The sequence below is a fragment of the Aythya ferina genome (genome assembly GCF_964211825.1).
Source record: "Aythya ferina genome assembly, chromosome: 1".
NCBI lineage: Eukaryota > Metazoa > Chordata > Aves > Anseriformes > Anatidae > Aythya > Aythya ferina.
In genome coordinates this window covers 184,359,143-184,383,780 of record NC_140296.1, presented here as the reverse complement: position 1 = coordinate 184,383,780, position 24,638 = coordinate 184,359,143, and the positions used below count along the sequence as shown (strand labels likewise).

Genomic DNA, 24,638 nt, shown 5'->3' with positions numbered 1-24,638 from the left:
ATCTCCAGTTAGGTTATATGAAGGAAAAGTCAGGAACACAGTGGTCATGGTCATGAATGAGAGATTTCACAAATAGAATTCTTTCAAATGAATTTAACAGTAAGGAATAAAAATTACCTAGATTCTTTTAGTGGAACCTGTACAGATATTGTGCTATTAATTTGACCTTGAGATTGATGCATGGCCAATTTCAGACTTGTGTGAGTTTGAGGAAACAACACCGAGGGGCTTGGGTAATGTGTGCAGGTCAGAGAGCGTTCAATTCTAAATCAGATTCTGCTGTGAATCAAAGCCTTGTTTTACTGTTTGTCATATGCCATGCAGAAGAGAGAAATGTGCCTTGAATATCAGCACAATCAGTTCAGTTGGTTTGAGACAGAAAGTCCTTTTACAAATCTCGGATATGTATGAAATAAGAAGCATCAGTCTTTATACTAGTTTCTGGATTCCACAGAATTTTGGCTGTGATTCATAGATGAGAAGTTCTTGAATTAATTTGTTAAATATACAATCTGCAGAATGATTTTAAATATAAAGAACTAATGATTTTTATTGTCCTGATTAGCATACAAATCATGAGCAAAGCCTTGAGCAACGATTAGATCAGTCCTAGAGAGCTGAATAGGAAACCACAACCTACAGGCAGCAACCCTTAGAAAGCCAGCACTAAAATCGGTGTTCTTCCCCAATAACCTGAACCTTCGCACTGCATACAGTCCTAAATTTCAAAACACTTTCAAAGCTTATGTAAATTTTGTTCATGTTTAGAAACTGCAGCTCACAACCTGTCAAAGCTGACCAAGAATTAATGATAAATCTGAGAATACATCTGTTCTTTTTATCTTTAAAACCAGATTTTGAGGATAGTGCTGTTTTACTACTTCTTTGAAATTACAGACCTTTCATAGGTATTTATTGAATGTCATGTTTTGCATTGCATGTTATGTAAGAGTTGCCATCACCAGTAATTTGTTATTCACAAAAAAAATAATCTATTATCAACCTGTGTAAACACTTGAGTCTGTGTAATTCTAAAGTTCCTTCTGAGAAGTACAAGACAAGTAAAGTCAGCTCTCCAGTCCTGACTCAGCACCTAAGTTCCCAAATCTGATGCAGCCTGTAATCTAATAAAATGCTGAAGCAGGAATAATGCATAGCTTTTTATTTGAAGGTTGATTCTACTGTTAAAGGAACACCATGAATAGCATCAGCAGTAAAGAGGGGAAAGACATGTACTGCACCTGTTTTCTGCAAAGTAGCTGAGTTGAAGGTTGTGATTCTATGTTTTTATCTGTATCTGAAAACAATGAAACAACTTTAATGTATGTTTGCAGGGTGGTATGTCTCAGGTGCAGAGAATATTAAGTCATCTAATTGTTTTGACCCATTTAGTTGGACCTGGTGCTTAGGGACATGGTTTAGTGGGTGACATTGGTAATAGGGTGATGGTTGGACCAGGTGATCTTGAAAGTCTCTTCCAAACTTAATGATTCTATGATTCTAAGCTATGAGTACACCTTACCGTTAGGTGACTTGTGTATTATCTTGTAGTCAAAATATACATTCTGTTCCCATTTATGACACTACCAAAAAATCACCATGCCCTATGTAGTTTTGCTATATATTAGCAAATTAGCTCTGTTCAAGCTTATTTTTCTTACATTTTTTTCCAAATCCTTTAATAACTAAATATATTAGTATCACTTAAACCAGCAGCTTTTATTTTTCTTGCACAAAATATTAATGCTTTGGATCTTAAATTGTTCAGAGTAGCATTATCAGATTGCTGAAATAGCAAAAAGAGACATCGTAGTGCAGTATTTGGCAAAAACTGTCAGCTTTAATCAGAAAACTCTTTTATTTGTTATAATCAAATAAACACGCAAAAGTCAATCATTAAAAAACTGCTGAAAGTGCTTTTGGTAGAAGGTCAAATAGGAAAAGGGTTTCAGGTCTAATATGATTGTTCTCAGGTGTGTTTGCACGAGCATGGAAGGATTTATGGGAATGGATCACATAACAGCAACCCTTCCATCCTGTTTTGGTACATAAGCAACTGACTTTAAAAGAGCTTTACATTGTGTAAGAGTTCCCAGCACTGTATTTTTGCTTGCTTAAATACCTTTCTTAGCACGTCTACTTCCTAAATGTGTTTTCCTTCATCCTCCTTCTCCCTTTTATTTTTTGGAGTGTAATTACTACTAAAGATGGTCTGCTACAGGTGCTTAAATCCTCCTTGTTCTTCTTCGCTTAGTGGTATCTAAGTTATTTTATACCCAAGCAGCAACAAATGGAACTACTGCTTGTGCTAGAAACTCAAGAGTGACACCAGAGCGGTTTGCGTCTCTTTTCCTACCAGAAATCTAGTGATTTACTTGCTTAGTTGACCCTTAAGAAGTAAATTGGAAGCTGTCAATTCAACCAAATTGAAATTATTTTTAAGGATAATCTCTTCAAAGTGTAGCTGTAATGCAGTAACAACAACCAAGAAAGGAATGCCTTACCAGTATTAGTCAGAAATGTGACTACTTTTTTAGTTTAGTTAATTTTGTACAAGGAGTCAGACTTCAGTATATTTAAAGGGTACCCATTTTCTTGCTTTACTCAATGTGACTTCCCCTCTAGCTTTTGCCAGTAATAGTAGCATGAACAATTCAAACATTTTAGCAGAATTAAAAAACAAACAAACAAACAAACAAAAAAAACAGCTGGCTGAGGTTGGTTAGAAATACGAATTTCATGGGTAGAAGAACAGAAGAACTTAATAGAGAAACGTAAAGGCAGTGTTTGGAATTTGTTTAAAGCTTATTATTGTAAGTCTTGAGACTTTAGAGTAAAATTAGATATCACATCCTCGTTTAAAAGAGGATGTACAGCACTTAACATCTGTTAATCACCTTGTCTCCATAGGACACCTGTATAGTTGCTGGATTTAAGTTGGCAAAATCACCTACAGCAAGAGAAGATGGTAGACATGGTTGCCACCTGGAGGTGTCAGAAGAAGCTGGTTCAGCCATTTATGTACGTGGATGCCCATTTTTTTTTTATTTTTTAATAAATAGCTTCATTAAAATTTTGGTTTACAATAGAGAATTTGAGGTACTATTAGAATTTGAAGTACTGCAGGTTATTGTAGTATGTCCATCAGGCACCAGTCAGGACACATTCATGTGTGCACAATTTTATAATACCTGACTCCACCCATTTTGTGAAAGTGGTGCAGCTGAAAAAAACATCTGTATTTATCTCACTGATGTGTGGGGATGAGTGTTCTCCTTTCTGCCCAAGATTCTGAAAGGCCTTGATGAGAGTAGTGTCCCTCCTGATAATACTCTGCAGAACAGCCTGCAGTAGAGAAGAATGTTTTGCAGTAGATAACACTGAGATTACAGAGTATGTCTGCGAAGTGCACTCTGTCAAAATATGATGCTGAAGTGATCCAGTGTGGTGCCAGACCCAAATTATCTCTGGCCTCTGAGGTAAAATACTACTTTCTGAGTGCAGAAATTTGTCCTTCTTAGAGCTGTTTAAACCATTCTTGCCATTCATACAATTCAATGATGCACACAGGTTAAAGAGTGCAAGAATGGTTTCTACTTGAGAAACTGTGTGCATTATTTAAAGTAGGTGTTGTCTAAGTATAATCAGAACAGATTTATTTTTTTTTTGTAGGATCAAAATTTGCTAGTTTCAGAAGTGATTCCAATAGGAAAAGCAGTTTTAGTATTGTTTTCTAAGTCTTTACTATAGCAATATCAAATCTTGTTAAAATATTTGTGCTCTCTTCACTTCTGTAATCAGCGAGTTTGCCATTTTTTCTCCTCAGATTTATGCTCAGCCAAGCACAACTACTGCTTCAGAAACTGCATCTGTGGTGAGTTTATATTTGGGATTTTTTTAACCCACGTAAGACAAACTGCATGTGGATAAGAATGTGTAGAATTATTTTTCTTTCCTGTTTATTTGGCATCCATACTACTGTCCCATCAGTCATTTGTTTAGCATTAATTTTGCAAATATTATGCCTGGAAAAAGAGATCAAATATGATAAAGTAGTCTGCGGTATAGTTTCCATCTAGATCTAAAAATAGGCTGCATGTTGGCTTAGTAAATACGAGTTAGAAAGGTACCTTCCTTTCCAAAGCAGTTTGTATGCTGCTTTTTTTTTTCCTTTTTTTTTTTTTTTTTTTTTTTTAAGTATCTTCCTTTGCTTTAAAATCACACTTTGTGTTTTTAGCACTTATTTTTATTACTATTCGGAACAAGTCTTTGCCTATCTAAATTAAAATTCTTCAAAAAGTAGTAAATTAAAGGCATGAATTTTGGTATGTGAAATCCAATTGTCCTTTACCATAAGGTTAAAGATTTAGTGCTGAAGATAACACAGCTTGGCTTTGTCTTAATTGTCTGAGAATTTTTTTCCACAATACAATGAATGAAAAACACAGTTTTCAGTCAGTTTGGGAGAATTTGTTTTTTAAATGAGGCTAATCATTGTATTCTGTAATCTTAAAATGAGAGGAGAGTTAAATACTAAAAAGTAGTCCTTAATTTCTGTAATCCTCCAAGAAATGGGCTGTTACAATAGAAACTTACGCAATTGCTGTGAGAGATGAGATCCCCAAATCAGTAATTCTGTGCAGAGACACTGCTACTAAAAATTAAAAAGAGATTTATGTGCATGCTTTAAAATGTCCTTTGGATGGATGCGTTAAGATCAATCAATAAAAATTGTTTTCCAAAGTTCTTTATTGTAATGACTTTCATTTACCTATTCACTTATTTCATATGTTGGAGCTTACTTGAACTGACTGACTGGCTAGTTTACTGTGAGAAAGATGCAATCGCAAAAGAAATGGAAATATAGGTCTTGTATGCTTCATTGCCTGGGAATGAATAAATAAAATTTAGAAGGTCTAAAGTGAGTAAGGTAGAAAAAAGCCTTTATTTATTAAGACAAGTTAAAAACATACCTAAGGCTGGATGGTGTTAGAAGACAGAATTCTGGGTGAATGTTTGAATAATGTTTTTTCTTCTGTCCCTTAATTTTATCATGCCTTTCTAGTCTGTTGCACCAAAATATGTGTATACTCCTCTGAATCATCTTAAAGATGGAACTATAGTGAATTTGTATGGTATTGTGAAATTCTTCAAGCCTCCATATGTAAGCAAAGGAACAGGTATGTACTACATTCAAAAGATATAAAATCTCTTCCTTCAAACAGAACTGTTTTCTCATACAATAGTTTTTTCTGTTAAAATTGAACTGGAACAACAAATTCTGGTGATCCTTTAATCAGGGTTCTCAGCTGACATTGAGGGAATGGAATAACGATTAGGTAAGGGTCAGTTTAGGCAGACTGGTGCGGATAGCAAATGAAGAAAATACTAATCAAGCTCATTGTAACAGTACAAAACAGTGAAAAGGACCTGAAAATACAAAAGCCTTGTACCTCTTTTTGTGCCAAAGGATTGTTGTGTAACTGTACAATTTTTCCTCTAGATTTTGATAGTTATGATATGCTATAAATATGTTGACACCATATTTGTTACTTGTAGAGGCTGTGCAACAAATGAATCATTATTCCTCTTTGTGAGGTGAACACTTAACTGATTGTGCTAGTAGATTGTACCATTTTGCTAGGTGCTCAGTAAATACAGAGCTAGGTGATACTGTTGTTGAATTTGATTAAGCAATGGAATTTGTTAATTGATTCAGAATGGATCCAATTGTTTTCTGCTTATTAAAATTTTACTATGCACTTTAAAGATTCTTTTTCTTCTAAATATTTCTAATTGAACAAAAAAGAGCTGTTTATGATCATGACTGTTGATTTTCATTGTCTTAATTTTGCATGCAAAATTTCTTGAATCATGTCAATAGCCTTGAATTTGGCTCCTAAATACAGAAATCTAAGAAGTAAGCAGAAAATTGTAAACAAGAGTTGGTGGCCTGTCTGCAAAACCTTTTGCAAAGAGTGTGATCTTCCTTGCTCAATAACTGCCAGCAGCACTCAAGCTAAGGCACTAAATCCCTTTTTGGGATTACAATGCTATACCAGCAGTACCATGGCTTCCAGAATGAGGTTTGCTTACAGTTAGGTCGCTTGAAACGTAGGTGTAATTACTGAAGGCTATGCAAGCATGGTCACACACCTAAAAAAAAAAAAAAAACAACAAAAAAACAGGTCCAAGTCCAGCTGAGGTTCAACTAACAACCACACTTTTTGGAGCTAAATAATTTGCAGCCTTTGTTTGGTTTGTTTTTCAGTTTATCAGTGGGAGTAATAACTGGGAGATCTGTGCCAGTGTATCTGCTGTTCTCAGTATGTTCAACTTATCTACACTGATAGTCTGTATTGTGGACTTGCTTAATTATTTCCATGTGGTGCATTTAGTATTCTTCTAAGTAAACATATAGTGGTATGAATGACCCTATTGACAGGAAATTTGCACGCTCAGTGTGCTTGTAGCTGAAGCCTAATGCTTGCCCATAGAATGGATAGGAGATGTGTGTGCTGCTCTTCGGGCTATCTTACAGAGTGTCGGCTGTATTAAAGGCAGCCACTGAACCAGTCAGCAGTCATAATTAAGTTATGCAGAGTAACACAGTTTTTTTTTTTTTTGTTTTTTGTTTTTGTTTGTTTGAGAATATGCTGTATTGTCATGGTTTACAAGCTAATGAATAGCATTTGGGAATGGAGCTGCATTTTTACATTCCATTGACCATGTCAGGAGAAGCAATAACATTTGTAGCATTTGTCTCAATGCTCTGGTATCTGCATAAGGGCAATGCTTTGCTTCGGATACATTTATTTTTTGAAATGTATTCCCATTGCTTGTTACAGCAGATGACAAGATTTACTCCTAGAAAACAGCTCTACTCGGCATTCTTACTAAATGTTAAGAAGGTACTAGTATTTCCCAAAATAACTGTGAAACAAACAAAAAATAAATCCAAAGAACATAGGACAATCTAATTTAAACATTAACATTTAAAAATAGATGTAGTCATTAAGTTGGGAACTGAACAAGAAATGGTCCATCTGTTTTATAGCAAATATACTGCATGTAATTTTTTCCTCTTGAGACTGAATAAAAATGAATATTATCATATTATACATAGTCATTGATACACTAAAGTTAGTATATTAAGCAATGCATTGCAAATCTTTCAGATGAAAGTTGAATTTTGATTTGTACAGGAAGAAGCAAATGCTTTCATGTTTTGCTATTTTATCAATTTTAAAATCATCCCTTGTAGTGCCTATGAGAAAAAAAATTCTACCATGTCTTCCGATGACTCTTTCTATTTCAAGAATATAGTGGGGGGGGGGGGAGGAGGGAGAGAGTGGTAAGTAGCAGGGGAGGAAAGCATTTGGAGACTAATCTCTCAATTGTGGTTTGCACAACATTAAGGAGTATTAGTGCAGATCTGTATAATTTTTTTATATTATATATCTAGAAAACAGGAATCTCTGTTCAATCTAAACTACGTTTAAACATCTTAATGTTCATTTTAATTCAATGGTTACTTTTTCACATTTATGACCCATATGTGGGTAGTTCTCATTTGCTGAGTGGTAGATGGGTGCAGCCTAACCTTACAAAATAGACTTTCCTCCTTGCCCCCCAGTCTGATTAAATTCAGCTGTTTGAGCTGTGAGCTATGAGCACTGTTTGAGAAAGTGTTATGTACATTTTGGATTTTTTTCATAATTATGTTTTATTTATGGTATCATCTGTGGCAGGTTCCCTCCCCTCTTCTCTTAAACCTTCTAATTTTTCTTTTCTAATGTCTACATCAAAGTAATTGTTCAGCTCAGCAAACCAACTGAAAGGCCAGCTTTTTTTTTTTTTTTTTGTAGTATCTCTTAATGGTTGCTGAACAAAATTATTGTAAAGCAGTGCCTCTGGAAAATGAGCACAGTAGATTTACTTAAAAAAAGAGCTGAAATATTGTTTTACAGGGACTTTGTAGGACATTATGCTGTTCTTTGAAAGCATAGCTCTCTAAGGCGAATGAAATAAAATAACTTCAAATAATGAATTCAGGCTGCTATCTTCCCACACAAAGGATCTCACATTACTGAATTTGTTTTATATGTATACTTCAATTTGAGACAAATTATCAGGGCAGGAGGAACATACTTGAAGCATTAAAACCCAAACTGATTTTCCAAGTATACGTGAACCAAAAGGGGAAAAGCATGTGTGCTGTTGGGGGAAGTCCTTTGTCTAGGAGCAGTGTGTTCCAGCTTGCCCGTGAGGTGCTGGTTCCTCTTGTAGTCCATGAGAAATCTTCACCTTTTAAGTTACTCCATATTCAAGGTAAAAAACAGTTGAAGCGTTCCACCCTGCTGTCAGAGAGATCCCATCAGCTACTGGTAGTTGGGAGAATTAAAACAAGACCGTCAGTCTTCCTTTATGGAACAGAGAGCAATTACATTGCCTGTTTTGTCAAGAGGAAAACTTAGTTCAGTTATCACTGGAAAGTACATGACTGTCTTTTTCCAGTGAACCTTTAACTATGCTTAGTGATTTGTTTGACAATAGAAAGATTCCTCTGAGGAATTGTTCCATCAGACCACCTGGAAGGTGTGGGTGTTTTTGAAGCGCTGATACAGGGTTTTTAAATATGATTTAGTGATAGGTTAGATTCAAGGGATAAAACATACTTTGCTGTTGCTAAACTTCCAGAAACCAAGATAGAGAACTACCATGAAAAAAAATAGCTGATATATAGAGAGGCTGCTATATAAAATTATGAATTTTTCATAATCTTTCTGGAATACTTTCACATCCTCATAAAGTGTAGAAACTTAAATTCCATACCATCTGGGAATGGGTGTTACTGGGCAGTAAAAGCTAGGAGGAGAGGGGAATGGCATTGCACACATCTCACCAATAGTTACAACTACCACTGAGTGGAGTAGGTCTAATAATAGCAGTAGCTACCAGTGTGCCATGAACAGGAGGAACAACTCAGGGCTTCTGCTTGGCATTGACTTTGGTTCTCAGTGAGTTATAATAGCAGATATTTTATATGCATTGCCAGGTAGCTTAGAGTGCTGGTGAATTTTTTTCATTCATCAACACAAATTTTTAATGAACTTCTGTCTTCAACGTTCTTCCCTAGTGTAAACAGCTTTTACACTAGGGAACAGCTTTTTTTTTTTTTTTTTTTTTTTTGTAAACAGCTTCTTTTCTTACTGTCTTTGTAGTTGTGATTCATATGCTACTTTATCATGAAAATCTCTAAAACAGTTTAAGTGTAAAAATATTCACTACTCAGCTAAGTATTTCTTTTTTTTTCCTTTTTTCTTTTTCTTTTTTTTTCTTTTTCTTTTTTTTTCTTTTTCTTTTTTTTTCTTTTTCTTTTTTTTTCTTTTTCTTTTTTTTTCTTTTTCTTTTTTTTTCTTTTTTACACAGTCCAGGGTTGTGCCTACTTGAGAGGGTGCAGAATGCTTGATGATTACTCTGAGTTGCCAGGGCATGAAATGGCTCTCATCAGAAAATTCTCTAGTTGCATTAGATCTGGCACAGTCCTGCACTAATACCTTCTATTTTTGACACAATGTTAATGGAATTATATAGCTTTAAGCTGGTCCTGGCTGCAAGTATGGGTAGTGGAGCCACTGTGCTTTATTCATATGGATCTTTATTCACTACATAGATATTCCCCTAGATATGAGATATTTCTTTTTACATGTATTAAAGCCTAAGGCTGAAGCTTTGCTTTTTGTTCTTGTCATTTTATATGACTGTAATTAAATGTTCGTCATATTGATTGCTGTTATTGCAAACAAATTAGAGACTGTTGTGGTATCTGATGGTCAATTTGTGGGGAAGGAGATTCAGAGTTAAATCTGCAATAATTTTGTTATTTAAAGTATTGTGGTGTTTGTTTTTGTTTGTTTTGTTTATTTTCCAAATCAATATTTTCAGGATGTGTACATTTTTTTCAGAACAGAATGAAAACTGTTGTAAAGATAAATTAATTTCACTTTTGGAGTCCAAGTTGAGAGTAATAGCCTTTTCCTTTCTGTTCACATCATTTTGTAAGCATTTCTTTTTTAATAATCACTATTTCTCATCATCTGAAATTAAAAGTTAAAAAAAAAATAGTGGTAAAAATGAAGTGAAAAACTAAACAGTTGAAAAATAGTTAATAGAAAGAAATCTCAAGGTAGTTACTTTGATCTACAATTTGCAAATGCTGTCATTAAAGCATCTGCTTAGCCAGATGTATCTCATAGTTGCTAAATGTTTGTGAATAGCTCTTAAGTGCATTGCCATGTTAGAAATAACAAGCTGCATTAGAATATCTTCAATTTGATTATTTAGAGTTTGTTTGGACTTCTGTAATATCTGTATGTGTATGTACACATTGTACACACCTACACGAACCCAGGTGTGTGTTACTTTCCTCCTTGTGTTTTGTTGAACATATTTGGTAAATTAGCTGGTTCAGCTACTTAGTTTTAGTAAAAAGACTTTTGTGTATTGATTGGCCTCAGTAATACTTGAAAACAGTATTAATGATTGGTGTACTTTTGAAGAGAGTAGTTTGCTACTAAAATCTTTAAGTATTGCAATGTCAGAAGCAGAAGGCAATCTCTGAAGTCCTTCCTTGCCAACAGTTTTTTTTTTTTTTTTTTTTATCTCTTTGTGGGAGGAAGTTATTGATCCAGGATAGTGGCTTTTTTTAACTTAAAAGATAGTGAATGCACATGCAGTTGCCCAATATGGGATTTATAATTTAGTCAGTGCTTTCTATGTTAAAAATTGTTTCTACAAGCATATTTGTTGTGAACTGCTGATGTCCTAAATAAAACCAAAATAAGAGTATTTAATCAATAAGTACTGAATGCCTTCCTATCATGTAAGTAGCTATTAATCTGCAAAGCTTTTGCAGCAATTCTGGTTTTCTTATGATGATTGAAAAAACTGCAAGTGAAACTTCATTTTTTTCTGATATGTATACTCTGTCCAGAGGTGCTGACTTTCTGAGCATTCTCACGACTAATGTAGCAGTCCAGAGGAGAGTGCAAATGCTAAGGCATTTTCTAAAAAGAAAACTAGAATCTGAAGAGCGACCCTGAGTTGTCATTACAGTTGAGGAGATTTTGGCTTTTCAATGATTCTTATAATTGTAGAGAGAAAGCATTTATGTTTAATCCTATCTAAAGTTAATGTATCTGATCTTAGGTATCTGTGGCTTTTTTTCATTAACGACTTCAGTCAGAAATACCGTAATGTTTTGCTTTTATCATGAAACTCCAAGCCAGTTAGCACTTAATCATACTAAATAAATTAACTGAATTGTTCAATATTCCTTTTCATGCTTAAGAGAACCCCAGAACGGCAGGGGTGGAAAGGGACGTCTGGAGTTTATCTTGTCCAACACTTGTGCTCAAGCAGGACTACCTAAAGCTGATGGCCCAGGACCATCTCCGGATGGCTTTTAAATATCTCCAGATAGGGAAGTGTTTAATCAAGCAAGATAAAGCATTTTAAAGTGTAAAAACTTCCCTTTATAGTAGATAAATGTGCTGAACTTTACATCTATTGTGTCTGTAAGGGTATATATAAGGAGTGTCTGCTTCTTTAAGGATATCATGTCTAGGGCCTTTTTGCAAAGCAGGAAGGGATAATAAGGAAAGGAGGTAGTGAAGTTTGGTCAGTCACATTAATTTATGAAAGTATGTGAGAATACAGGAATATTTATTTATATTTATACTATATTCTGATTGAGGATTTCTAAGCTTGGACAAAACCACAGGAAACAAACATCCCAGTCACAGAAATGGCGGGCTTACAAACTACATCCTTCCAGGAAGGATGAACCTTCTAGCTGGTAAGATTGTGAACCAAGGAGCCCTGGACTGGGAGGGTGCAGAAACTTCAGAGCTCTGCAAAGCCATGGGGGAAAAAAAGGAAAAGGAGGGCAGAAGGAATAAAGAGGTGTGTGGGTAGGTAGAAAAGGGCTGGTATAAAAGGGTCTGTACCAGTACTCAGGGATCTGCAAATGTGCGTGTGGTTGTGAACCTGCAGAGTGCTGTGTGTGAACCTTCACTAGTGAGCTTCTGTCTTTACCAGCTGGAGGGAAGGAAGGGGTCTCTGCTGTCTACGTCTGTTTTACGTGAGTCCTGTGTGGAGGTGGTGTTGAAGCGTGGATGGTCATGTCAGTGTCCTGTGTCTGTGTGCCTCTGGGATAGATGCTCAGTTTTGCTACAGGCCAGACCCTCAAAGAGGAAAGTAGTCGCTGTGGCTGGGCTGGGCCCCAGCATTTGGACAGGATGATCCAGCCTGAGTGGCTGGAGGATGTTGCCATGCTCTTTGCTTTTCATCTTCCTTAAGTGTCATGCTTTTAAACCAAATTATTATGAATAAAAGATTCTGATGGATAATTTCCCTGTTAAGAGAAATTATCAGTAGAGTACATTTGTCTAATAAAAGAAAATTGTCCCCACTATGTAAACTTCCATTAACATTTTTTTGTAGTTTGGTAACTGAGGGATTTTTCTTCGTTAGAAGGTATATTGTAAAGAGAAAAAAAAAAAGTTTAAAGAATGACATTTCTTATATTGTTTCCTCTGACACTGGGACGTGATTTAAATTCAGCAGTTCTGTTTCGAGTTTGACTTACCATTTGTGCAGAAAAGTGAATTCAATCACTGAACTATAATTCTGCTTTGGAAAGCAGAAAGTAATTTTCACCTTCCTGCTGGAAAAGGAAAGACAGGTGACTTTTTATTTTTTCACCTTCAAAAAGGACTTGCTGGATGAGGATTTCCTTAAAAGAAAATCTGTCCTATGCTTTGTTTTTGAAGACCTTTATTTTAATAAGGTTTATTGTAGAAGTGATGTTTTGAGGTCATAGTTAAGAATGGAATTGTGTAATCGCAGAAGTAGAGAGCCTGTACTTTGTAGAAGGTGTGAAGTATAATAGTTTATAATACTTTGGGTAGGAGGAATATTGGTGTTTGAGTATGCGAATTGCACAGAAAATACAAGTGTGTTGATTTTTTTCCCCCTTAAATTGGCAGCTGCACATGTATGAAGCTGACTAGGTTATATAATCACAGCAGCAAAGAGCAACAACGATTTTAATGTGGTTTTAGGTTACTCCAAATTTCTATGTTGGATTATATCAATGCACTGTAATGTGTTATCCCATGTCTTGGCGGAGTTGTAAATCTGTGAATGATGTGTTTTTCTTCTTTATTTTGCCCCTATCACTGTGTATCTGAACAGTTATTACCCAGAGAAATAAAACAATCCCTCTTTGGATTGCAGTAGTATATGCTTGCAGTTTCATGTCAGCTGTTGACTATACTTTATTCATATCTGCTTATCCTAGCACAGAATGTCAGATTAGGTGATACATGAAACTGACCTTGTGTCTTCTGTGGTAGTGTGAAAAAGAATGATGTTTAGCATCTTTGAAATGCAAGAGATTAGAATTTATCAAGTGTGTAAAAATATTTCAGAGGAAGAAACATTTTTTTTGGAAATATTGCACTTTCTATTTCTGTAGGAAAAATATTTTGTATTTTCTTAGTAACCCTTCGCTGTGTTTCTTTTTTTTTTTTTTTTTTGAACACTTCTGCCATTCAAATCATTAGAGAATTTAAGCTTTTAATTTTAAATGGTAGTAAGATTTAGTGATATATTTGCTGGAAACAGCAGTATTTCTTTTAAAGGTGTAGTCAGTGTACATACAAGCATGTATTCTAATCTAGTCTAACACATCCATCATCTTCAGCTTTGGGGAATCTTTCACTGTGAGTTTACGTATGACAACTTTGCCTTGCTATACTTTTTAGATGATACAAATCTGTCAGTTTTGGTAGAGTGATAGTATTCTCTTTCTCAAAGCTGTCTAGTAGCAATTATTTATGTTTCTGTGTTTGTATAAAATGAAAAATTGAGATTTTATCAACTTTCTTTTAGTGTTACAACATCTTTGTTCAGTTCCTGAACAAGCAACTTCTGGTGTCATAATTGCTAACTGCCTTGTAGTATTATAGCTAAGGGGAGTTTGTTTGTTTGCCTTTTTTTCCCCCTGTTTTAGAGTTGTGGGCAAAACAAACTTCACTTGGGGAATTTAATTCATTAGCAATGAACATAAACATTTAATTACTAATTCAGGTGTTGAAGAAGAAAGAAGACAAGCGTTTAAACGTTTATGGAAAACATCTTTCCATAAACACCTTTCCCAGGCTCAATTCCACTCCAGACACATCTCCTTTTCCCTTCCTTTTCTCCACTCCCCTTTCATCTCAAAATTTAGAGTTCAAAATGTAGAAGTTTTTGTAAATGACTGAGTAGTGTTAATTTAATGCCTAAAAATTGTGATTTTTACTTGAGTATCTGTGCTAACTTTCTTCAAGCCAAAATTATGTGTACCTAAATGTGTAGTTGTAAATAGTTGATATCAAGTTAAAAAATAATAGGCTATGATGTCATTACTCTATTTATCTGCTTAAAAAGTTGTGTTTTAGCCCTGAACTGTTAACTTTCAGTAAATGCTAGTATAATAAGTATCCAAAAAAAAAACCACTTTGTTGTCTTGATTAACTATGACCAGATTTATAGATGTTTGGGGTTCTGAACATACACCTGAGTTGATATTGGTTGTTCAAAAAGTTCTCAGAAAGATTAACCAGCTACTGTACCATGAAAAAATCAATTGCACTCTCACTTCATTTTACATTTGTGAAATGTCAAAACACACATGCTTCTGTAACCTGAAATGGAGTTTTGTTTTATGACACCTGCAAATTCTGACCTATTCTGGGCAGTTTTGCTCTGATATATTTTGTCATACCTTGTTTTGAATTTGATTTTTTAGATCTTTAATAAAAGTTAAATTCTGTTACAAAAGTTTACATTTAAAAGGACACATTTCAGTTTCTTACTATACTTCCTAACAATCACTGTGTGACTGTATCCTTGGAGAATATACCTTGCTTGTGTATTTTGGATGAAGTGAAAGATGAGTAACTTACACTTTAATTTGCTCTTAGAACTTGTAGAACTCATTGCCTCTTCAGAAGACAACGTGTATAAAAATCTTTAGAAAGGATTGGACAAGTAGGCATAACACGTCCTCCTTTTTATAAAGAAATTGAAATCTGAAAAAATAGCATGTTTTTTGAAGACAGAGAAAAAGCTTTATGTCTTCCTGGCTCCTGTCCTTAATCACCCATTTTATTTTCAGATATTTGAGCTAATTATTTGCAAGATGGGCCACACTTCAGTTGTTACACGGCTTTAACTGTATTGACTTCAGAACAGTTACACAGATTATAGCAGAAAAAATATTGTCCATATGTTTGCTCATCCCAACTTTAACATGAGTGTACTAATAACTTCCATCATGTCTGTTACTCATTCAAACACGTCTATATTTTACAGATTATTGCTCAGTGGTAACACTTGTGGACCAATCACAAGTGAAGTTAACGTGCACTCTTTTTAGTGGAAATCTGGATTCTCTACCAAAAATCTACAAAATCGGAGATATTGTTCGATTTCATAGAATAAAGGTAGGTACTATTTTGTTTTGTTTTGTTTCTAATGTGCTTGTTTTTTGGTAGTTATGGGGCTCCAGGGATATTTTAGTTCTTCATATACTGATATTCACATATGGAGATACTGGATGAAACAGTCAAATGGTAAAAACTGAGCTGTGGTTGTGGTAGGGACCAAAACTGGAAATCAACTGTCAAATTTTAGAACAACAGCAGCGACAAAGAAGCACTAATCTGGTATCCCTCTTTAAAAAAATAAAAATAAATGTGCTAGAGGTGACTATGTGGTTATGTCAACTCCAAAATAATAATCTTTTTGTTTGAATATTTGTTTAGCTAGTTTAGCTCCAGTACTTAGAGATGGACAGAATTTAACTGACATAAACATATGTACAATTCACTTCTCTTCAAATTATGGAATTATTTGAGAGATTACTTCAGAGCTTCTGTCATGGAATAGTTTTTAGATCAGCTGCGGAGTTAAGTGTAATATAAGTGAGTGGGATGTAGTGTCCCGTTTCCAGCTGCTCCTTTGTTTGTGTGCTTTACCTAGTATTTAACTGTATCAATGTCCCTGAAGAAAACTGTGTCAATAGCCCTTATACTGCTTCTGATGGATATTTTTCTTATGTCTATAAAGAGGAACTGCAGTACAGAGACACTGACTGCTAATCTTGTAATGCTGGACCATATGTAGTAAAAAAATTAAGAGTTTTTTTTGCAAAGATAGCAAATTTTATCATGTTACATACTAAAATACAAGATAACCATACGTAATTATCTTTTTTGTTGTACTTAAAATAAATCTATCAGAAAGGAGTAAATGTCCTTAAAAAGATCTTTTTTACAACAAACAAACAAAACATATTCAAACACTCTAGAGGCAATTTAGGACTGTACAAAATAGTGATGAAAGGGATAAAGATCACTAGTACCTGTATGTGAGTTTTGATGTGCTGTAGCAGACCAAAGGAAAAAAAAAAAAAAGCAATAAACTTAAAAAGTGGCAAGGTTTATCCAGTGATGGAGATTTGTGCCACTGAGATTATTAGAAAGACCTTGCTAAGTTTCAGAAACAGTCTTCAATTTTGAGACTTTGTTATTTAATGTATATTATAAATACTTACAATTGAGAGAGAAACTAGCTAACCCCTTCTGGCTTAGTATTAATCTTCCTTAAAGTCATGTATGTATATAATTAGAGTGGAATTAAGCTATATTTAGATTTTGAATCTTGTGTTGCTTATCCAGTACTTGAGGTATGTTGCCAGTCTTGAAAGTTCATTGATTTTGACTTCAGACAGAAAAGTGTTACAGTTAATTTCAAATTCTTTCTGAATCTCATAGGATGAGCATTACAAAGACATATTTCTACCTCCACCAGTACGTTTCTTGCTTCTGAAGACACACTTATATATATATATATTTATATATGTATATATATTTATACATATGGAAAAAAGGAGAAAGTAGAAAGGAGGCTGCTTAAAATAATTGAAAAGTTGCACCTGTGTGGTAGGTTAATAATGGATTATTTTTGAGATGTGGGGACTATAGGTTAAAAACTTCCACCTTCAGGGAAGTTATGAATGCATCTCTGTCATGGAAGGCTAATAGTGTCTCACTTCCGCTATTTATCTTTCATGTAAACTTGCTAATACAAGCTATTGATAAAGCAGATGTAAGAGAGAGCTTCACTGTTTACCTGATTCAGGAGCAAATTTTTGAGGATCATTCTAAAATGCTTCTAAACTTGTACTTCATCATTGTTCAAGACTGTTTTAGTATTTAAAGATATGTTCCAAGGTCAGTTAATGTTCCCCCTGCATTTCTTTTCCATTGTAGCTGAGATGTTTAAGTGATTTCCAGCCCTAACACTTCCAGCTGCCTACAATCTATATCCCCTCAGATGTGTAAGCTAACAGATTGTCTGACTACTTTCTAACTTAAAATGATCTTAATCAACAGTCACTTAGTTTAAATAGGTGTCTTTTTCTGGAGGGGGTTGACTACACCAGCCTAACAAAGAGTTACTTTGCAAGTTCTGTTACCTGATCTGAGCAGATAAAAAGCTGGTGCAGAAGCTTGGTGCCTGGTGTTGGGAGTGAAGTGGAAGAGGTTAATGTAACTGGATGTGTGATTACTGTGCAACACAGTTTTCAATTAAAAAAAAAAAAAAAAAATTAACTCTAATTAGACCTCTAAGTACAATGTCTGCAATTCCTCATTCACTCTCTTCTCCATTTGTCTTCAAGCCTTATCACCCTCTCTTAGTTTGCTGAAAGAAAAGCAATCGAGGGTACCAGAGGCCATAGCCTGTCAGAACTGTGCTTACCAGTGAGGACAGATATACATATAATATATACACACACACATATATATAAGAAATATATACATATATATATATATTTATATATAGTCCTTACAGTGTGTATTCTCATTTCCGTGTCCCAGATATGCTTTGAGAGACTCCCAAGCAGTTGACATGGATAGCAAACACGTTTTATAAATGACTGCTCCCTGCTACACTCTCAGCTGCTAATGAATAACTTCTTTTCATAGTAACGCAGGTGTTGGCAAGGTCCTATGGTTCAGAGCTAATAATAACTTAAAGGAGAATATTCTGTTAGGATTATTGTGGTAAGAGTGGTTAGAGTCATTTTATTTGCTTGGTATTTGTTCCATACAATGAAAATTTTAAAGTGTCTTGGTAACAGGATTAATTCTCCAGTTTTAATTACATTTCTGTTAATATTTCTTGAAATGCATTTTTAAGACCTCTTACGATGATGTCTCGTGAATTGTAATACTTACTGAATTACAGTACTGTATTTGGGCCGGCCTTCAACCACAGTCAATGCTCTGCAGAGATGACAGTCTGGGGATTTCTTTTGCCATCTTCCATAAAACTGAAGCCTGTGAACTAATTGTCTAGTTCCTCTTTAATTTTTGGCAAGGAAGGAATTGTCTCAAGTGGATTTCTTTCTTTTTTTTTTTTTTTTTTCTGGTTCACTATGGATGCTTTTAATATTTTAGACTTAATACCTAATACTTAAGTTGTTAGAGGGAAGAGGCATCCAGCTGTTAACTGACGAAATCTGCAATATTTTATTTATCTTCACTTGACTTGCAGTTTTGGCTTGTGTTCTGCCTTCTCTGTGTTAGACAAACCCTGCCATGATGATAGAAGTGTTCATTTCCTCTTTGACTTTTCTCTAGTATTGCTTATTACCTCTGAGTGATTCTCAAATAAGAATTTATTTCCACACTCCGAGTGAAGTGAATTGATACTTTACTTCTAATTTAATGTTTGTGGATTGGACAAAAGTGAGATTGAAATGAAGCACACTCTCGTTTAGGTGTTCATCTTGTTCAGTTTGCTGTGCTTCAGTTGTCCTATGGAGTTGCTGTCTGGGATGTGTTCTGCTGACTATTTCCAGAATACAGATCATTGTCGAGCACTTCACGTTTTCGAAATATTGTATTCATTGACATCTAATTCAGCAATCAGTGCACAGTGCTTCTACTACTCAGAGTCTGTGTGATTCAAGTTGAAAGCTTGGAAGATGAACACCAAACAAGTGACCTTTCATTATAAACTTGGCTTATGTGACTTCCTTAGCATAATGCAATGACAAGGATCAAAGTCTCAATTCTCCACTTTTTGTCATAATATTACTACTATTATCTTCCTTTACTTTAATTCCTTGGCTTGTTTTGTACTTAGGCTCCAGTTGCTGCAACAAATGAAGCAGGATTCTTAAGGATGGCAGCTTCTTCATTACACAGCACTAATTCATCACCACTGCACCTATCAAGTCATGCACTGCATAGGAAAATGTTCTATAAAAAAATAGGCTAACAGAATGTGGTATCATCACCCCTACTGGTTCTGTCCTGTCTCTGTTATTTGCCCTGTTTTTTAAACCAGTCTGCCATTATTTCCAGGAGCAGTCTTACCTCTGCGCTGAGCTAGAGGTTTCCATGTCTCAAAGCACTCCTTCCTTTAGTTTAATTGCGTTTGCCCCATTAAAGTTGGTTCTTTCTCTTGCTATCTGGTACAATATGGAAAGCACTGACAGAGGGGCACGGTTTGCTCCTTGTTCCTAGATGGCTCTGGCCATAGCTGCCAGGTTGATAAGTGTAGTGATAGAGGGGAAAATCTGAAGCTATGTGAAACTTAGGGAGAATTTTGCTGCCAGACTCTTAATGCCTTCTGAGGAAATACTGTTCAAATACAGCAATTTTGACAAATGAGACTTTTTGCTAAAATGGATGTGTTAAAGAACATATTGCTTGAGACATTGACATCCAGGTATCAAATTCTTGCTCTGAGGAGTGGAAATAATTTAAATTTTTAGTAAGCGATTGTGAATTTATTTTTAATGCTGAAAAATGAACATTTTCTCGGAAATATCAGTATTATTCTTGCTTTTGGCTTCCTTTCAAAAATTATGTAATGCATTCAATTCACTTTGAAGTTTTGTTGAAGGTTAAATTAAAAAACAAGTATTTGTCCTACCTATAGTAAGTAACATCAAGAAGTATTAACTGTAGACAGTGATAGAGTTCTTCAACAATTATATGTCTTAGAATTTTGCATGTTTTCTAAAATTTTTTCAAGTTACCTAATCATATATTAAGTATGTTGGAAAATTTCCAAAATACATTAATTTATTGCTTTACCAGAGTTTTCTCAAATATGCTGTGCCACCTTCTCTGAGGAATATTTCTAAAGCAGTATCACAATGCCTGCTGTTTTTTAAAGTGATTATCAAAACAGAAAATATTTCAGCTAGTTTAAATATTTAATTTATTATTTGTGTATACAGTTTTTGTTCACAAAAATTATTATGTGTACGTGTGAAACGGTAAATGAAACACACAAAGTATTGTTAATTGTTTTCTTTAATTTGTGTTTCGTTACTGCAGAAATTTCTGATAATCATATTTTGAGCACATGAGTTCTCTGGAACAGGAGAAGATAATTATATTTATATAATTAGGATATTAGGATTATAATTATGTATCTTCATTAAAATTTATTTTGCTTCCTTAGGACTTCCCTTACTTCTCATAGAATGGTGCCTGCAGTTTTTGTAACTCATTTTCTTGTTGTTATATTTAAACATGTTCAAGCTGATTTAATTTAAATGAGCATACAGATTATTTATTGAGTTATTTCAAATTGTTTCTGTTCTATTGCTACCTCTCTCTCAATACAACTGGAGGTACATGTGTACTAGAGTTACGTTATTAAAATCTGAGAAAATGTAATCAACACACCATATTATCCAAACTTGTTTATAGACTGTGATGACTACGCTTAATGTGAAAAAACCATTACAAACTTTAAGGAAATACTCAAAATTCACTTGGGTGCCTCTCTGACAGGACACGGTTTTTCGTATAAATGGAATCAGTAACAACTTGAAAATTTTTATGAAGAAATTAATGTCTGGATCTGATTTGGTGTTAAGATGCAGGTTCAGTTGTCTAGTATAGTCTTGAGTAATAAGTTTATTAAATTAGTAACAAGTTTAAGGAATTGTTATTTTTTCGGTTTTGTAGTACATGCCTATTTGCATGTTCCAGTGTGGGATTTATATATCATTCAAATGCTCGATCAGCAACTTTATTGGAGCTTGGAAGTGTGTCTTCCATGGGTGTGATCTTGTTCTTCCTACTCCATCCCATCCCATTGTTATGCGCTGTATGAGTCTCAGAATGGAAAGCAAATATTTCATGCTTCCATGCTTTAAGCTTAAGTTTACAGATTAGTTTTAAAAATTGTAGGACTGAAGTCATTCTGATGTTCCCAAGTCTGAAGTAGGCTAGTGAGAAACATGTCCAAAGGTCATATGATAAATTTTTAGACTCTTCTTGCCCTTTGCAATTCCTAATAAAGCTCAAAAATTTCATAAGTTTTAGAACAGGAACAAAGTGATGGGATTAGTTATCAATATCCTTGTAGGTGATGCTGGACATATGATGTCCTGTACTCTGTGGTAACAGTCCTGACACTGACAGATCATCATAGATATAAGACTTTGATTTTTGTCTAAGAAGTCTATAGTACAAGGGAGTAACTCCCAGTTTTAATAGATTTAATAGAAAGCCAATTTTGGAATTAAATTGTTGAGGCTTTTCATACCCTAAAAGATTTTAAGAAAATTCTTTTGGGATTTAGTACTACAGGTAAGATAATAACATTTAACAGGAGAAAGCAACCTTTGTTTATAACCCATCACTGGTCACCCAGGAAGCAGTACTCATTGGGTGAACTCTGTAGTTGAATTCAAACAGGTCTTGGGCTTTTCTCCCAAGCACCAAGTGATAAGATGAGGGCAAATGGCCTCAAGTTACATCAGGAGAGGTTTAGGTTGGGAATTGGGAGAAATTTCTTCACTGAAAGGGTTATGCAGCATTGGAGTAGGCTTCCCAGGGAAGTGGTTGAGTCACCATCCCTGGAGGCCTTCAAGAAAGGTGTAAATTTGAAAGTTAGTAGCATGGTTTAGTGGTACACTTCAGTACTGGGTTAAAAGCTGTGTTAGATGATCTTAGAGGTCTTTTCCAACCTGCGTTATTCTATAATTCTATAAATAGGCTAAATACATAAGTGGAATAACTTTTTTGTTGTGACACAATGGAAGCTATATATTTTTCTTGTTTGCTTTTCCATCAAGTCTCTGCTCCAGCTATTCTAAACCATTTTTCGAGTTTAAGTGCAGTGATCTCAAACTTTACATAAAGTGTTGAGTGGATGGGGGGAATTGAAGTGTGTCATCCATTTGGGGCTTGGCACCTTCAGTACCTGGCATAAGGTAAAATTTGTATCCATGTCTAGCAACAAATCCTTTTTCATAGCCATCATTTATTAAGAACAAATCGTAACTTTGTGGTTCTCCTTGTGTACATATGCCAAGGTCCTGTCTTTCTTTTTTTTTGTATGGAGTTTCACTTGAAATGTAATTCATGTGCAGGTGTTTTTTCCCAAATTCCTACAGATCTTTTTTTAACATTCAATACAGTCAAAATATATCATAATCCATGCTAGGAAACTTTACAGATCTTGAGTTGTCAAGTCCTAGGATGGCAAAAGGAGTGTTTTGACAGATGATTGCTGACTAAAAGAGTGATCTAGGGAGGTCTAGGTGTCCTAGGGAGGCTGTGGAATCTCCATACCTGAAATTTTTCAAGACTCAATTAGCCAAATCCTGACTCAACACAGTGCTGACAATGGTCTTGACCTGGGAAAAAGGTGGGACTTGACCTCCTGAGGTCCTTTCTAACCAAAATTTCTGTTTCTGTGACTGGAGTGTACTTGCACAGTATCTGTGGTCTTTTTAGTACAGCCACCTGTAGTCCTGTCTAGACCTTCATAAAGCTTTTGCTGCTGAAGATTTGTGATTTGACTCTGAGAAGGTGTCATATTTTCTTTTGTCAGCACTTACTTGTGTAAGTTATCTTCCTTATACGTCAGCAGGCTCCTGCTTGCATCACAGAATGGCATGTGCGTATAAACATGTGTTTAACTGAGGGCAATAAGTTGCTCACCACAGCAATGTAATTCTTGCAGGTATATTATGCATAGGTGACGTTGCTCACTTTCACTAGGATCTCATATAAACTGATTGTGCAGCTGAGAGGAGATATGTATTTGACAGGGATGTTTATAACCTGTATCAGCTCTGTTACTGTCTCAGAAGACACTTTTGTTTAGCAAACTTTATTTATTGCTGCCATCAATCTCATGGAATTTTTTGAGTGATATCTTTCTGCTCCATCCCATCTTTGAAAAAATAAAACAAATTCTAAAGGCCTCTAGAAATGACACAGTACCTACTGGGGGTGAGGGGGAGGTTGTCATTTTATACAAAAGTCTCAGATTATTTCTGTTCCCTAAGTTAAATTTGTTTGAAAATTGTGTGTGGAAAATATAACTTATTAACAGTATCACTGCTTAACTTAATCTGAAATTTACTTGGGGTGCCATAATGAATCAATCTTTGTCTATGAATTTTGTTCATCTGCACTCCAGTGATTTCTCCTCACTTTCACAATGATTAATTTTTAAAGGACAAGTTCAGAGAATTTCTGTTGACAATCAACTGTTCTATGGGTCTGACAATGTGCTAGCTTTGAAGTACTTTCTAACACATTTGACATTTACTTTTTTGTTTTTTCTGTTGTTCACTAAGTAATGTTGTTGAATGCTCTTTATCTTTGAGGCCACTCAGTGGCTTCGCCATGTACACATACCTAAGTACATTTGGTTTTGCTTTAAATCATTGGTAATTTTCTCATTGTGGCACTTCACGTTTGCCTTCTTAAATATTTTATTTCCTTTCTTGTTTTATAACTTCCTTAACATTACAGCTGATATCAAAGCCATTAAATGAAGGCACTGGGAGATACCAGAAGTACGATATGTGCAAACACAGCCCCAGCAATGCTTAAAATATGAGCTAAAAGATTTGGAAAATGGGGAAAACAGTGTATGTAAAGTAGTATGGAAGCCAAGGGAGACAAAGTAGTTTCTTGAGCTGTTTTCCTGGAAGGTTGAGAACCTTCATAAATGTATAGGCTAGTGGTCCAGGGCAGAAATTTTTCAAAGAAAAAAAGTCAAGATATTTTTATGATGACTGAAATGAATTAATGATGAAATTAAATAAATTAATGAAGTAGGTAAATAGGAAATAAAAACACTTTGAGAAACATTTGACATGTCAGACAAGATACTTAATGATATGCTTGAAGTATTGTTTGATAACGGATGAATGAGTAAAATTGATGAAAGAGAGTTTTCTTCCCCTCTGGATATTACCTATTTTGAGAAGCTATGGAATATAATGCCAGTGGCTGCAACTAAAGTAGATCTATGAATTTGCCACAGATAATGTCTTTGTGTTATAGTGGAACTTTTTTTTTTTTTCCAGATCTTGGGTAATTCCTTGAAAGGAACTGGTTATGAAACCGTGTGCTTTCCTAATTTGTCCTGACTTCTGTCCTAATTCCTGATCTTTCTTGTATTTTCAGTATTTAAGCCTAAAGGTTAAAAGACTAATCTTTACAAAGTTACAGTTAAGGAGAAGC

At 34.9% G+C, this 24,638-nt stretch overlaps 1 protein-coding gene across 1 annotated transcript in view; it reads left to right on the top strand.

Moving 5' to 3' along the window:
* POT1 (protection of telomeres 1) overlaps positions 1-24,638 on the top strand; it is a 73,280-nt gene that overhangs the window by 16,356 nt on the left and 32,286 nt on the right. Inside the window, exons 5-8 of the mRNA XM_084506397.1 lie at positions 2,911-3,021; positions 3,827-3,874; positions 5,066-5,180; positions 15,427-15,557. Of these exons, the coding sequence (XP_084362523.1) occupies positions 2,911-3,021; positions 3,827-3,874; positions 5,066-5,180; positions 15,427-15,557 (405 nt within the window). The remainder of the gene's footprint in view (positions 1-2,910; positions 3,022-3,826; positions 3,875-5,065; positions 5,181-15,426; positions 15,558-24,638) is intronic.